At 42.5% G+C, this 15,503-nt stretch overlaps 1 protein-coding gene across 3 annotated transcripts in view; it reads right to left on the bottom strand.

Annotated features, from left to right (window-relative positions):
* CCDC113 (coiled-coil domain containing 113) overlaps positions 1 to 15,503 on the bottom strand; it is a 30,390-nt gene that overhangs the window by 6,538 nt on the left and 8,349 nt on the right. For all 3 annotated transcript variants that reach the window (XM_023210065.1, XM_023210067.1, XM_023210066.1), the window contains 4 exons: positions 15,073 to 15,228; positions 13,731 to 13,811; positions 10,816 to 10,971; positions 5,722 to 5,829 (listed from right to left, as the gene is read on the bottom strand). In XM_023210065.1, the coding sequence (XP_023065833.1) occupies positions 5,722 to 5,829; positions 10,816 to 10,971; positions 13,731 to 13,811; positions 15,073 to 15,228 (501 nt within the window). The remainder of the gene's footprint in view (positions 1 to 5,721; positions 5,830 to 10,815; positions 10,972 to 13,730; positions 13,812 to 15,072; positions 15,229 to 15,503) is intronic.

Raw genomic sequence — 15,503 nt, 5'->3', positions numbered from 1 at the left:
TTAGCAGACAAAGTCTTCAAAGGAGCTATTCAAAAAACCAGAGGAAACCATGTTTAAAGAATTAAAGTAATAATAATAATATCTCATCAAGTAACGAAAATCAATAAAGAGGTAGAAATTCATTTTTAAAACATAGAAAATCTGGAATCTTTTCAATATGATGACTGAAATGAAAAATTCACCACCGGAGATTGACAGCAGATTTAAGCCAGTAGAATAAAGCATTGGTAAACTTGTAGATTGATAGAGATTATGCAGATTGAGGAGCAGAGAGAAAAAAGAATGAAGAAAAATGAACAGTCTCAGAGAAATGTGGAACACCACTAAGTGTACCAACATACAGATAATGGGAGTAATAGAGAGAGAAAAGAAAGAGAAAGGAGTAGAAAAATTTATTCAGATATAATGGCTGAAAATTTCACCAACTTGTTGAAAAACAGTAAGCCACACATCCAAAGGGCTCAACAAACTCCAAACGGAAGAAATGCAAATAAATCCACACCCAGAGACCCATCACACTCAAAATGTTGAATGGCAAAGCAAAGAGAAAATATTGAAAACAGCAAGAGAAAACAATTCATTACATATAAGAGAAGCCCAACAAGATTAACAGCTGATTTCTCATCCGAAACAATGAAGGCCAGAAGGCAATGGGCTGAAAGAGAAAAACCTGCCACTCAAGAATATTATATCCTCAAAATGATCTTTCAAAATGAAAGCAAGTAATCAACACACTCAGATCTTGGTTTCTAATGTCATTCTCAAATAAAAGACACCAAGCCTCCTTGGAGAAATGGTGGATTCTAGGACTGAGGCAGAAAATATCTAAGATGAGCCTAGAACATCTTCTGGTGCCAGAAAGGAAGTGCTCAAAAAAAAAAAAAAAAAAAGGCCATAAAGATGAAGAGAGTCAAAGGGACACCAAATTCAACTGAAAGAGCTCCCAATGGCCAACCTGGAACAATCTGAGCAACAAAATAAATAATGTAATACAGTCACATGCCACATAAAACATTCTGGTCAACAATGAACCACTTATGAAGATGGTCCCATAAGATTATAATGCCATATCTTTACTGTACCTTTTCTATGTTTAGATATGTTTGGATACACAAATACTTAGCACTGTATTATAATTTCCTACAGCATTTAGTATAATAACATGTTTTTCAGGGTTATAGCCTGGAGCAACAGGCTACACAATACAGCCTAGGTGTGTAGTAGGCTATACTATCTAGGTATACCATCATAGAGTACACTCTATACTGTTCACACAATGATGAAATTGCCTAACAATGCATTTCTCAGAATGTATCCCCATCATTAAACAATGCATGGCTTATGATATTATAACCCAACATATAAAACAAATATCTATGAATTGAAACTGATATAAATAAATGATGTTAAAAATAAATAAATGGGGGAGAATAGATAAATCTCCCATACAGAAGAATTCCAAATAAATTATGTGGAGCATAAATCCCTACTCCTTAAGTATGGGCTGTACATAGTGACTTCCTTTCAAAGAGTACAGTATGGAAAGGAGGGAGAGTAACTTCACAGTGAAGAAATCCATAACATACTATCCATCTACGTGATCAAGTTTCACATCAATGATGAGTCATGTTGATAGTAGACTGCCTCGATATGATGTGATGTGAATGGCATTTTATGTCTGTGGTCTTCCCCCTCGAAACACATAAACCCCAATGTAATCATGAGAAAAACATCAAACAAATCCCATTGGAGGAACATTCTACAAAAACCTGACAAGTACTCCTCAAAACTGTCAAGGTCATCAACATCAAGGAAATTCTGAGAAACTGTCTCAGCCAAGAGGAGCTTAAGGAGACATAGCAGTAAATGTAATGTGGATATCCTGGGTGGGATCCTGGAACAGTTAAGGGACGTTAGGTAAGAACTAAGGAAATGTGACAAAAGCACAGACTTTGATTAATAATACTGTATCAATACCAGTTCATTAATCGTAATAAACACATTGCACTGATATAAGAGGTTAAAATAGGGGAAACTGGGTATGAGGTGTATGGCGGTTCTCTGTACTGTCTTCACAATTTTTCTGTAAATCTAAAACTTCTAAAATAAAAGTTTATTTTTGAAAAATGAAGGAAAAATAAAGACATTCCCAGATTAACAAAAACCTACAGAAGTCATGGTTGGCAGACCTGCCTTACAAGAAATACTACAGGAAGTTCTTCAAGCTAAAAACAAGTGATACCCTACAGGAATATGAAATTGATATTAAAAAAGTAGTGCAAATAAAATTAACTGTATAATAGGTAATTATAAAAGACAGTATAATTGCATATTTATTCTCTTAACTGATTTAAAAAGCAAGTGTATAAAAATACATATATAATTGTATTTGGGGAACTATAACATGTAATCATGGAGTGTATTTGACAGTAACAGCACAAAGGAGGCAGGTTGAAACAAAGCTGTATTTACATAAGAAACACCAGATAGTAACTCAAATTCACAGGAAGAAATGTAAACAAAAAGTTAATATGACAAACTCTGTGAACATATTTCATCTCCTTTCTTCTTTCAGCTTTTGAACTCCTCGCTCACACCATTAAAAAAAATTAACTCAAAATTGATTATAAACCTAAGCATAAGAGCTAAAATTATAAAACTCTTAAAAGAAGACAGAGGAGAACATCTTCATGATATTGGGGAAGGCAATGGTTTCTTATATATGACACCAAAAGCACAAGATCAAAAGAAAAAAAATGGATAAATTGGACTTCTACCAAAACTAAAAACGTTTGTGTTGCAGACAAAACTATCAAGAAAGTGAAAGAAAATCCACAGTATGGGAGAAAATATTTGTGAATCTTATACAGATGATCCCTGACTTACAATAGGTCAACTTAAGTTGTTTTTTTTTTAACTTTAAGATAGTGCAAAAGCAACACACATTCAGTAGAAACCATACTTCGAGTATTGATATAACCCATTTTTCACTTTCAGTACAGTATTCGATAAATTACATGAGACATTCAACACCCTATTATAAAACAGACTTTGTGTTCGATGATTTTTCCCAGTTGTAGGCTAATGTAAGTGTTCTGAGCATATTTAAGATAGGCTAGGCTAAGCTATAATGTTTAGTAGTAGGTCAGGTATGTTAAATGCATTTTTAACTTATGATATTTTCAACTTACAACGGGAAAGTTAAAAAGATAAATAACCCAAGTATAAACCAAGCAAAGGACTTGACTAGACATTTCTCAAAGAAAGATAGACAAGTGGCCAATAAGCACATGATAAGATGCTCCATGTCATTAGAAAATTAAAATAAAAACCACAACGAGATATCACTTCATACCAAGTAGGATGGCCATTTTTTAAAAAAACTGAGAATAACAAAGATGTATGGAAACTGGAACCCTCACACATTGTGGGAATACGAAATGGGGCAGCCACTTTCAAAAACAGATTGCTAGTTTTTCTAGGTGTTACACATAGAATTACCATGTATAACCCACAATTCAACTTCTAGGTATATGTCCAAGAGAAAAGAAAACACGTCAAGAGAAAAGAAAACACATCAAGAGAAAAGAAAACACGTATCCACAGAAAAACTTGTACCAGGATGTTCATATCAGCATGACTCATGATAGTCCCGAAGTGGAAACTCAAATGACCACCGAGTGATGAATGGATAAATAAAATGTGATCTATCCACACAATGAAATGCTATTCAGCCATACAAATAAACAAATGATACATGATACAAGTGTACCTTGAAAATGTTATTCCAAGTGAAAAAAGCCACTCATAAAAGACCACATATTGTATAATCTCTTTTAAATGAAATGCCCAGAATAGGCAAATCCACAGAGGCATAAAGTAGATTAGTGGCCGCCAAGAGCTGGAGGGTGAGAGTGGGGTGTGGGGAATGGAGAAGGATCTTTTCTTTTCTTTCTTCCTTTTTATAAATAAATGTACTTAAGTAGATTTTTGTTTTGTTTTGTTTTGAGATGGAGTCTCCCTCTGTCACCCAGGTTGGAGTGCAATGGCACAGTCTCGGCTCACTGCAACCTCCACTGCATGGGCTCAGGCGATTCTTCTGCCTCAGCCTCCCAAGTAGATGGGACTACAGGTGCCCACCACCACGCCCAGCTAATTTTTGTATTTTTAGTAGAGGCCAGGTTTCACCATGTTGGCCAGGCTGGTCTTGAACTCCTGACCTCAAATGATCTGCCCACCTCAGCCTCCCAAAGTGCTGGGATTACAGGGTGAGCCACTGCACCTATCCTATGGGGAAGGAGGTCTAATGGGTGCAGGGTTTTTTTTCTGGGGTGACGAAAATGTTCTAACATTATTGTGCTGATGGTTACACAACTCTGTGAATATATTATAATCCACTGAACTGTACACTTTAAATGGGTGATTATATGGCATATAAATTAAATTCCAATAAAGCTATTTTCAAAACATTAACAAGAAAACTAAAATATACTAAGCAGTGAATACCCGGCTTTAAAAAAAATCAATTTTAAGTTTTACTTTTAATCTAATAACTATCAACCCAAGGAAAAAATAAATAAGGACCAGAGCAATTCTGCATTAAGAGAGTTCACAGGTTTTTGCTTTAACTTTGCTTCTTGCCACTCTGTACTGAGACTGGGGTTTTTTTGCGGAAGGTGTTGGTTCTCCATCGAGAAAATGATGTGCATGCTGTGACGTAACTTAGATGTGAATAATCCTGTGGCTTTGGGGCCACTGTAGGCAAATTTGGGGCCACACAAGACAATGACACTAAAAATCATACAGTTTTAGAGGTTAACAAAGCGTCATTATATGTGGTCCTCTCTAGCTACTACAATAAGGGCAGTAGATCTATTTCACAGACATGGAAACAGTCCTATTTAAAAGCTTGTTCAAGACTAGAAATTGGCAGCACCAAACCTCATGCCAGACCTTCTGATCATGAGTCCAGCACTCTTTCTCCTGCTCCCCAAAAAGTTCTCTTTGCATCACATCCTATGTGCATTTAAGTTAGGGAAATTCAGCTATCAATGCTCAGCAAAGTAATGAGAGAGGTAAATTGCAATTTAGATAGGCAGGGAGCTCAGATGACTCCATTCACCTCTTCACACAGTGACCACAGGCCTTGGAGTGAGCCCAGGACAGAGGTCACAGGTCTGCTGTCCTTCAGCTGGTCTCTGCTACAGGCTACTCAGGCTGTGAGTGTCCAGCCCGGGTATCAGGCAAGATGTCATATGGTTATGACCTCTCTCTCTCTCTCTTTTCCTCTCTCTCTCTCTTTTTTCCTCTCTCTGTCTCTCCTTTACATCAAACATTCTATTTTGGCATGTGTACTTTTTTTCCTATCAGGGACATTACTACTTGCATTAAACATTTTTCCTGGGGTTGTAGACACGAAACTTTGAATATTGTACTTTATGGGTCACTTAAGGAATTCCCAAATGTTATTTGGACTCCACGAAATTTTTGTTTTCTGAGGTGACTCTAGAACCCAACCCAGCAGTAAAATGTGATACACCCGGACTGTAGGTCTCCAGGTGCCACTTTGTGCTTTGATGGCCCACAGCTATTTTGATTTTTACGGTCTAGGCTTTTCCAGATAAACCAGCAAGGTGGCTTAGATCTTGGTGGACCTTGACTCAAGCCCTTATAAACACAAGGAGACAAATACCAGAAACACCACATTTTGCCCTCTCCTACCTCCTCTACTTGTAGTGTTTCTTTTTCAATTTTGTCAAGTAGCTCTTTTCTCAGCAAGATCTCCTTGTCCAGATTGATGTATATTTCCATTGCCTTGTGAAGCTTGCTCTGAAATATAACAACACAGCAAGTCGTGAGCTAAGATGACCTCTCAGAACCGCAGGAAGGGGAGACACCTCTTTGTTAACGAACAGAAATGCAGGACCATCCAGAAAGTCCAAATTGCCTTTCTCACTGTTGCCCAGATTTTCCAGATCCTGATGTCTGAGAACTGGTGCAGGAGGAGAGGACCTTGGAGTCTTGTCCTCAGCTGGACAGGCAAAGAAGTAAGGCACACAGGGACCTAAATCCTACCCGACTACTCACTAAGGAGATCTTTGGGGAGGTCCTGGAACCTTTCTAAACTTGGGTCCAGTCACCATGTAGGGTTGTGGAGAGGCGTACAGGAGACAGCCTGGTAGAGTGCTGAGGCACATGGAGAACATTCAACAAACAGCTGCTGTGACTATCATATGTGGATGGAGAGTGGGGAATACTCCTCATAAGGTGGGTCTACTGCTATCTCCATTTATAGGTGAAAGAACTGACCCTTAGGAAGGTAAAACCATTTCCCCAAGGACACAGAGACCAGGGAGAGCCGGGAATTGAGCCCATACAGTGAGAGTCCACAGCCCACAGGCTCCATCACCGTTTCATCACCTAATGAGGCCGGGCCTGCTAGTTTTAGAGGAGTCCTGCAGGAGCACAGCCTTGCAGGTTCCCACGGCATCATCTGCCCTTCACTGGCTCCTGCAGGCCCCACCCCTGCTTCTTAGATTGGTCCCCTTTTGACCACTCTCTCTCAGTGGGGAAGAGTCAGCCAGAGGCGCTGGGATGTGCTTTGCTGGGCAGAGGAGTGGGCCAAGGGAAAGATGCAGTGATTTGGGGGAGCTCACTCAACAAACCCTGAAAACCCACCCACCAGGCGCCAGTCCCTGTACCACGCACTGGCCAGTGAAGCAAACTAGGCTCTGCCACCAGAAGGCTGGCTCACAGCCCAGACAGTAGGGGAAAGGTAGTAAAATAATTGCAAGAAGAAATGTAAGACTGCAATTGTGCCAAGCTATGAGAATGCCAGGACAGGGTTGGAGAAGGTTTTCCTGAAAAAAAAAAAAAAATATATATATATATATATATGCTGGAAAGAGAGCTGAAAGGCTGAGTCAGTATGTCTAGGTGAAGAGGGTGAACATTCCAAGCTAAGGAAAGAACCAAGGAGAGGAGGATCTAATAGGAGCTGGGAGAGTGGGTAGAGAGCAGCAGGGCCACAGTCAAAGTGAAGGCAGGAGGAGGGGGCAAGGGCATTGCCCCAGGGTGTCAAAACAGAGAAGACTAGAACCACCTGCCTGGGGGACCTTCCAGCACCCAGGGGCCATTCTCTTCCTCACTCCTATTTTCAGGCCTCACTTCTTTAAGGCTCATTCCCTATTCCATGTCCTGCATGAGAATTGCTCTGCTAACGAAAGCAAAAGTGAATGAGACCAGACTGACAGGGTGAGGTGTGGGGTCAGGGAGATGGGGCAGGACTTTGCTGCAAATCCAGCAGTTCAGGTGGGAGGAAGGAGAGTGGAGGGAAGACAAGTGGTCACCAACTTAGAGCGGCAGGGCAGGAAGGAATGGAGGTACAAGAGTAGCAGCAAGGCCATCACCGGCTCTGCCAGGGCAGTCTCCACAAAGGCTGATAAAAGCTGCATTGGTGATGCTGAGTCAAGATGTGGGTCCCTTGAGGAGGCCACTTCTGAAAAGGACTGCATTCACTTTCTATTGCTATGTAGCAAATTACCACAGACTTTTGTGGCTTAGAGCCACACCCATTTATTATCTCACAGCTTCCATAGGCCAGAAGTCTGCACACAGTGTGGCTGGATTCTCCCCCACCGTCACATCCAGCTGAAACCAAGGTGCCCGCCAGGGCTGTGGTTCTTGTCAAGGGCTCATGGTCCTCTTCCAGGCTCACTTATTGTTGGCAGAAGGTAATTCCTTGAAGCTGTAGGACCAAGGCCCTTGTTTTCTTTTGGGCTGTCAGCAGGAGGTCGCTCTCAGCTTCCAGAGGTCCCTCTTGAATCCCTTCCATGTGGCCTCTCTGTCTTCAAGCCCACAATGGAGAAGACTTCCTCCAGCCATTTCTCCTCATGGTTCGTATTTATGACTTCCTCTTCCAGAGAAACTGTTCTTTCAAAGGACTCGTGTGATTAGGTCAGGCCAAGTGGGTGATCTCCCTGTCTTTAGTCAACTGTGCCATACAGTATAACCGAATCATAGAACAGAACAGAACTTAACCGAAACCATCATATTCACAGTCCTGGCCGGAGATTATACAGGGTGTAGATACCAGGGGCTGGGGAGTCTTGGGGACATCTTAGAATTCTACCTACAAGGCCCCAGATCACTAGTTTATAGGCAGTCTGGAGTGACTCATCACAGCTGTAGTCACATGCTTACATTTTACCAAACTCCACCAGGCAGGGCTTGAGGGCATAAAGTCAGAGAAAAAGCTGCCACCTTGACTCAGGCTCACACATGAAACTCACAGAAGAGAAGAGCCCATTTCTGCCTGGTGCTGTCTCAATGTTGTACCCTTAGCACTTAGCCTGGTGCCTACACTACTGAAGGTATTGGTACTTTTAGTATAGAGGAAAATTATTCTGCATGTCTTTAACAAGGTTTCACACTTGGGTGTTTGATATTTGTTTCTTTATTTTCATTTTCTGATTGCTGGGAGAATGAATGTTTCATATTTACATCAAAGTGGCCCCTCCTGTCACCCTCCCACGCCTACCAAATACACACCTGTTCTGCAAGCAGTTCATTCAGCAATATTGGCCAAGCACCTCCTTTGGCCAGGTGCCATCCTTGATGCTGGGGACACAACACATGCTAGACAGTGCACCATCCTGGTGACACAAAACTTGCTTCTAAGAGGTGAAGAATCTTGCCTAGATGAAGCACCTACCCCAGCAGAACATTCAAGCACAGGCAAGGTCTGACTCCACAACTCAGTTGTTCTGCCTCCATTTCCCCCAAGAATGGCTCTCACTCTGCCCATGGTGGCCTGTGCTGCTGATCTCGGGTACTGCAAGCAATCTGCACTGTGTGTTTAGACCCATCCTAAAGAGGTCAGGCCCTGTAACCTGGCAGTTTGATTTTTAAAAATCAGTAGCTTCATTTCCAAAACCCTTGGCTTTTCCCCCACAAGACCAGGCAGACCCTGTGCTACTTAACTGATTCCACGGGATAAGATCGAGGTCCAGTGTGATCTAAGCAAGTACAACCTGCTCTCCAGGCAACGAGGGCCTGGGAGTCACAGGAATTGGCTTCCTCTATAAATAACAGTGATCAGATAAGCTAAAAACTGATGAGAGAAGCTAAAAGTAGAGGATCTGTTGCATGCTTATGACACATAAATTTCAGAATGCCAGCACACTGTTTTCTACATACTTTATGCTGGAAAAGGCAGTCGGGTGGGATACACACTGAGTTAGGTGGGATGCATACTGGACTGGGAGTCCCACCTCTGTCAGTAACTTGTTGCTTGAATTTAGCAAATATTCTGCATCTTTTTTTTTTTTTTTTTTGAGACAGAGTCTTGCTCTGTTGCCCAGGCTGGAGTACAATGGCATGATCTCAGCTCACTGCAACCTCTGCCCCTGGGGGTTCAAGCAATCCTTGTGCCTCAGCCTCCCAAGTAGCTGAGATTACAGGTGTGCACCACTACGCCCAGATAATTTTTTGTATTTTTAGTAGAGATGGGGTTTTGCCATGTTGGCCAGGCTGGTCTCGAACTCCTGGCCTCAGGTGATCTGCCCACCTAGGCCTCCCAAAGTGCTGGGATTGCAGGTGTGAGCCACTGCTCCCTGTCTACTCTGCATCTTTGGCCCTCGGTTTTTTCATTTGTAAAAAGAAAATGTTGAACAAACATAAACCTGGCCTAAACGCATTCACATTCACATTTTTAAACTGTGTGGACCAAACAAAGCCCACCTGCGAGTTACCTAAGCTCATAACCACCGTTGTCACCTGGGCACTATGCGAGAGGTCAGCAAAACTTTTCTGTAAGGGACCACATAGTAAATATTTTAGGTTTTGCAAGCCCAGAAGCAAAATTGTGGGTATTGTGTACTTATATTAACAAGAGAAAAAATCCTACCAACGTTTTATCGATTCAATTCAAGATATAATAATTGAGTACAATATTTTAGAATATAGGTCTACTAATGAAAGAAATGGAATTTCTAGGGAAGAAACCAATTTTGCTTCATTTGGTTTCCAGTTAGTGTTTTCTATAATCAAATTGGTTATAAAGTTTCTTCTGTAATATCATTCTTAGCTCACAGGGCAGTGGGTGGGGATACACTGGCCTGCAGTTGCTGAATACTACATTAGATGGTCTCTAGCAGGGTGACCAGATGGCCTCGTCTGTTGGGGCCAGGCTCTTTGTGTGCCTATAGTCTCTGCCTAATTATTAATAGTGCTTCTTTTCCCTCCCAAAAGGGTTCTGTTTGGATGATAAATTATTTAGTAGTTTTCTGATTTATAGCTAAGACTGCTTTCCTTTGCAGGGTTTTAAGCAGGAAAGTGCTTATAATGTGCTCAAATTAAACAGGGTTCTAAATGTGGTTAGTTCTCAAAACTCACCATCCATAAAAATCACTTGGGGAATTAACAACAACACTAAAAAAGAAAACAAAATAAATAAGATACATGGCCCTCACCTCCTAATTCAATTAGTCAGAGTGGGACTAGTCATCTATGTATCTATCTATCTATCTATCTATCTATCTATCTATCTATCCATCCATCCATCCATCCATCTATCTACCTACCTATCATCTATCTATCTTTTTTTTTTTTTTTTTTTTTTTTTTAAAGAAAAACCCTGGTTCTCACACACAGCCAGGGTTATGGGAGCATTCAGGAAATTTCAGGACACATGGCTTGACAGTGAGGGGGCACCTAAGCGCTGTGTGAAACTAGAGTGCACAAGAACCTCCCTGTGGCCAGAAAGGTGAGTGTGGAAAGCCTTGAGGGAGCCTTCGGCATCAGGGATGGCCTTACTTTGTAGGCATTGAGGACCTGCAGAGTGTTTCCAGATGACAGCTTTAGCTGGGTCAGTTCTTGATTCCTTCCTTCAATTGTTTCGAGAAATTGAGCATTCTCTATCTTCAACTGCTGAAAATCAACATCATGAAGGGCCTCACCCACCTCTTCTTTCTACAGCTCAGAAAGATGAAAGAAAAAATGATACGTCAGCTGTGATTCTGAATGTATGGCTCACATCTTACAACTCTTGATAAGACTTTGGAAGTCAGTCATCATTCAGTCATTCAACAAACACATATTGGGCATGTGTTTGGTCCCAGGCATGGTGTTAGGCACTGGGAATAGAGATTTAAGTAAATACAATGTTCCCTGGCTCCAGGCAGTGCATATGAGGGTTTATAGACAAGCCATTGACTCAACAGTGTGGTGCAGTGGGATGTGTTGTTCGGGGGGAATGTGGGGGAGTGGGGGCAGAGGGCACACAGGAGTCGCTAAACCAGGCCAGGGGAGGATGAAAGACTGAGTCACGCACAGAGGACATCCCACAGTGGGTGGTGCCTCACCGGGCCATGAAGGAAGAGAAAGAATCAGGCCATTTAAAAGTTGTTTTTAACATGAAAAACCCAGGACAAGCAGCCCATAGATTCCCCCTTCTTTGATCATCTGATATTTCTGCACTGCAGTGCCCGAGTGTATAAGGTTCCCTCCCTGTCCTGACCGACCTTACCAGCCCTGCCAGGTCTATGCCACTTTATATCTGTGGCAGACAACAGCCCAACTTGGGAACTGCTGTTCCTCACTCCCACGTCTCACTCATGCTGTCTGTCCTATCTCCTGGGATTCGTCTTCTTCCCCTTCCCAAAACAACACAACTTCCTTAGGCCCCAATACAACCATTCCTCCAGCTCCAATGCTCCCAACCTGTTTTCCACATCAGAGGGTGATCCCTCTTTCTGCTGAGCCCCTGGAAGCTTTAGCTCTGTGATCCTTGGTATGTAGCTTCTTTTTTTTTTTTGAGACGGAGTCTTGCTCTGTCACCCAGGCTGGAGTGCAGGGGTGCAATCTCGGCTCACTGCAAGCTCCACCTCTCGGGTTCACGCCATTCTCCTGCCTCAGCCTCCCGAGTAGCTGGGACTACAGGCGCCTGCCACCATGTCCGGCTAATTTTTTTGTATTTTTAGTAGAGACGGGCTTTCACTGTGTTAGCCAGGATGGTCTCAATCTCCTGACCTCATGATCCACCCACCTCGGCCTCCCAAAGTGCTAGGATTACAGGTGTGAGCCACCGCGTCCGGCCAGTCCTTGGTATATAGCGTCTGTATACAATTACACATACACACCTTTTCTCACAACACTGCTGCCCACTAGTCTAGGAGCTCACAAGGGCAGGGCCCGTGTCTGTGTTATCTCTGTGTAGCAGCGGCATTAAGGTTAAAGATTATCCATCTATTCCCTATCTCCAGCTTAAAGCCCCTCTTCAAGTGCCCGTGCTTGCATGAACCTCCAAGTACCAGGAACTGATGATCTGCAGACAGCTCCACTGGGACCACTCACTGCAGAATTTTTTTCTTGCACTGAACTCAAATCTCCTTCTCTGACACCTCCATCCACAGCCCCAGCTCTGCTCTCCCTTTCTGCTGCAACCCTGAGCACTTGGAGACGTGGCTGTGGCCCTCCTGGGCCCTCTCTCCTTGGGCCCATCAGTCCTAGGCTCTTGGATATGGTTTCTATTCCCGACATCTGGCTTGCTCTCTGATGTGAACTCTAGTTTGCCAATTCTTCCAAGGGTGGGGCTCACCCTGTGACATGACACTCCAGGTAGGGGCCGCTCAGACAGAGCAGAGAAAGTCTACCTCTTCCTTGTTCTGGGCACTGTGTTTCTATAAGTGCAGCCTACGCCATAGCATCACCACCAGCTGAGCTGACTTTATCAGGTACTCTATGGCTAAGCCAACCTGTACCTGATCAGGTATTTTGGGGGATCAAAAGTGTAGGGTGTTACACTTGTCCTTCATCACTTCATGCTGTTAAATCTGTCCCAGCTTGCTGAGGTCTTTCTGGATCCCAAGTCACTCAAGCAATAGTGCCCCAACGTGTTAATTCTCCTGCCCAGTTTTGTGTCCTTGTCAGTAGCCCCCTTTGATGAGCATGCCACCAGTGCCCAAATTCAAGTTAATAATACAAATATTGAGCTAGGAAAGGACGGAACCATGTTTGCCTTACTGCCTTTCATCAGGAGCCATTAGGGTCAGCTGGTGGCGATGCGAGACACATCAAAGCACATATAACTATGCCACCAGGCCATTTTCCCAGAAAGGGCCCACAAGTACGTCTTGAGGGTCTTTTAAATTCATGCCAACTCTGTCTACAGAAAACCTCTGATTTGCCTGCACAGTCATCATATGAGTTTCCTATTGCTGCTGAAATAAATCACCACAAACCTGGTGGCTTTAATGCAAATTTATTATCTTATAGTTCTGGAGGTCAGGAGTCTGAAACGGGTTGGGAGGCTCAAATCAGGATCTCAGCAGGGCTGCATTTCTTCCCAAGGCTCTCGGGGAGAACCTGTTTCCTTGTCATTTCCAGCTTCTAGAGGCTGTCTGCAGTCCTTGATTCCTGGCCCCTTCTCCCTAGCATGAGAGCTCATCCCTCTGATCTCTGCTTCTGTTATCATAGCTTCTCCCACCCTCCTGCTTCCCACTGATAAGAAGGGAGATTATATAGGGCCCACCCAGGTAATTCAAGACCATCTTCCCATCTCAAGATCCTAAATTAATCACATCTGCAAAATCCTTTTTGCCATGTAAGTGAATGTATTCACAGATTCCAGGGATTAGGATATGGACATTTTGGAGTGGGGGTGGGAACCTTATTCAGCCTACCACGGTAACCTTAAAAAGAAACAGAGAGAGAGAGAAAGGACCACATACCTGCCTCAATTGTGAAAGCATTTTTTTCCTCTGAACTTTGAGAGAAACATTTTTCAAACGTAATTTCTCCTTCATATTATCCTAAAACATAAAGGCATATTTTAATGCATTTAATCCATTTCTCTCCTTTTTCCCACTGGTTTGAAAAGTGGATGGTTCTGGGGCTATAAACCAAACCTTGACCCCTAACATTCTGTCACTTATTTTAGGTCCTTTTACTTCCAATTAAGCTGGGGCTGGTATGATATTTCATGACCAAGAAGCAGAGGACATTGGTTTTGCAACATGCAAATTTTACATTGCTTTCAAAGTCAAGATTATTTGGGTATATGCTACTGTAGGGGTCTTTCCTGAAAAAATGATCTTACGATTTTTGGTCTTGTATTCCCATGGTAGTTTACATAATTTTTATTACTCTTAACATGTTAAGGTTAGTAACCCTACCTTGTCTCCAGGATCTAAAGCTTGACATACTGTAAAATCTCTGGAAATGAAGGTTACCCCCCAAATTCTCCTTTTTTCTCATAACAGCCCAAGGTCTATCTACTGATAACAAAGGATCTCAAAGAGCTTTAGATTCACCAGTAATCCCAGCACTTTGGGAGGCCAAGGCAGGTGGACTGCTGGAGCCCAAGAGTTCAAGACCAGCCTGGGCAACACAGTGAGACCCCATCTCTATAACAATTTTTTAAAAGGTTTTTTTAAAAATGTGAAGAAGAGATTTACCTGTCCTACTCCACAGTCATCTCTCTAGACAGGCTGGACCAGACCAGTCTCATGTCTTTCTCAAGAAAAACAGAAATCAATCTGAGATACTGTTAATATACATCCTGCCTGGCTGGTGTTAACCTTGATAAACATGCATGCATTCATTCATTCACTCATTTATTTATTTTTTCTGAGATGGAGTCTTGCTCTGTTGCCCAGGCTAGAGTGTAGTGGCATGATCTCGGCTCACCACAACCTCTGCCTCCCAGGTTCAAGCGATTCTCCTGCCTCAGCCTCTCAAGCAGCTGGAATTACAGGCACACACCACCTCACCCAGCTAAATTTTGTATTTTTGGTACAGATAGGGTTTCACCATGTTGGCCAGGCTGGTCCTCCAGCTCCAAAGATCCGCCTGTCTCAGCCTCCCAAAGTGCTGGGATTACAGGTGTGAGCCATAAACATACATTTTAAAACATGCATATACACATACACTTTCAGGGATGCAAAGAAAATCTGCATATGTGGGCAACATTTATGGTGGACCAAATGGAGCTAGGCTGCTTCACATGGATGATTTCTATAACATCCCTGCAAGAATGTTTTTTCCCTTTTTAAGCTCCGTTTGCCAACTCACCCTCCGGCGGTTCATGTCCTCTATGTATTTCATCACTTTCTGAATGGCCAAAATACTCCCTTTCTTCTTGGATATGGCTTTTAGAATATCTTTTTCAAACTCATGCACTGCTCTTGCAACTTCATTCCATCGAATTTCAGCCTCCTCAATGATCGCCTGGGGGATCAGCACAAAGAGAGAAGAATGTTTCCAGCAATCTTCAAGGATGTGTCCTCTAAGAAAACCTAAGTTCCCAGGCCTCTTTGTGTCCCGAAATATGTTTCTTCTCAGTCTTAGGAACATATCCTTAAGATACAAACTTGACTATTCAATGTTATTAGTTAAAAGCATTCTTTGAAAAATAGAATCCATAAAAAGAGAGCAAACAAAAACAGATGTCAGGTATCGATCTTTTTTTTTTTTTTTTTTTTTTTTTTTTTTTTTTTTTTTTT

Source organism: Piliocolobus tephrosceles, chromosome 17 (assembly GCF_002776525.5).
Source record: "Piliocolobus tephrosceles isolate RC106 chromosome 17, ASM277652v3, whole genome shotgun sequence".
NCBI classification, from domain to species: domain Eukaryota; kingdom Metazoa; phylum Chordata; class Mammalia; order Primates; family Cercopithecidae; genus Piliocolobus; species Piliocolobus tephrosceles.
The sequence above is the reverse complement of the archived record's forward strand: the minus strand, read 5'-3'. Positions and strand labels throughout refer to the sequence as shown.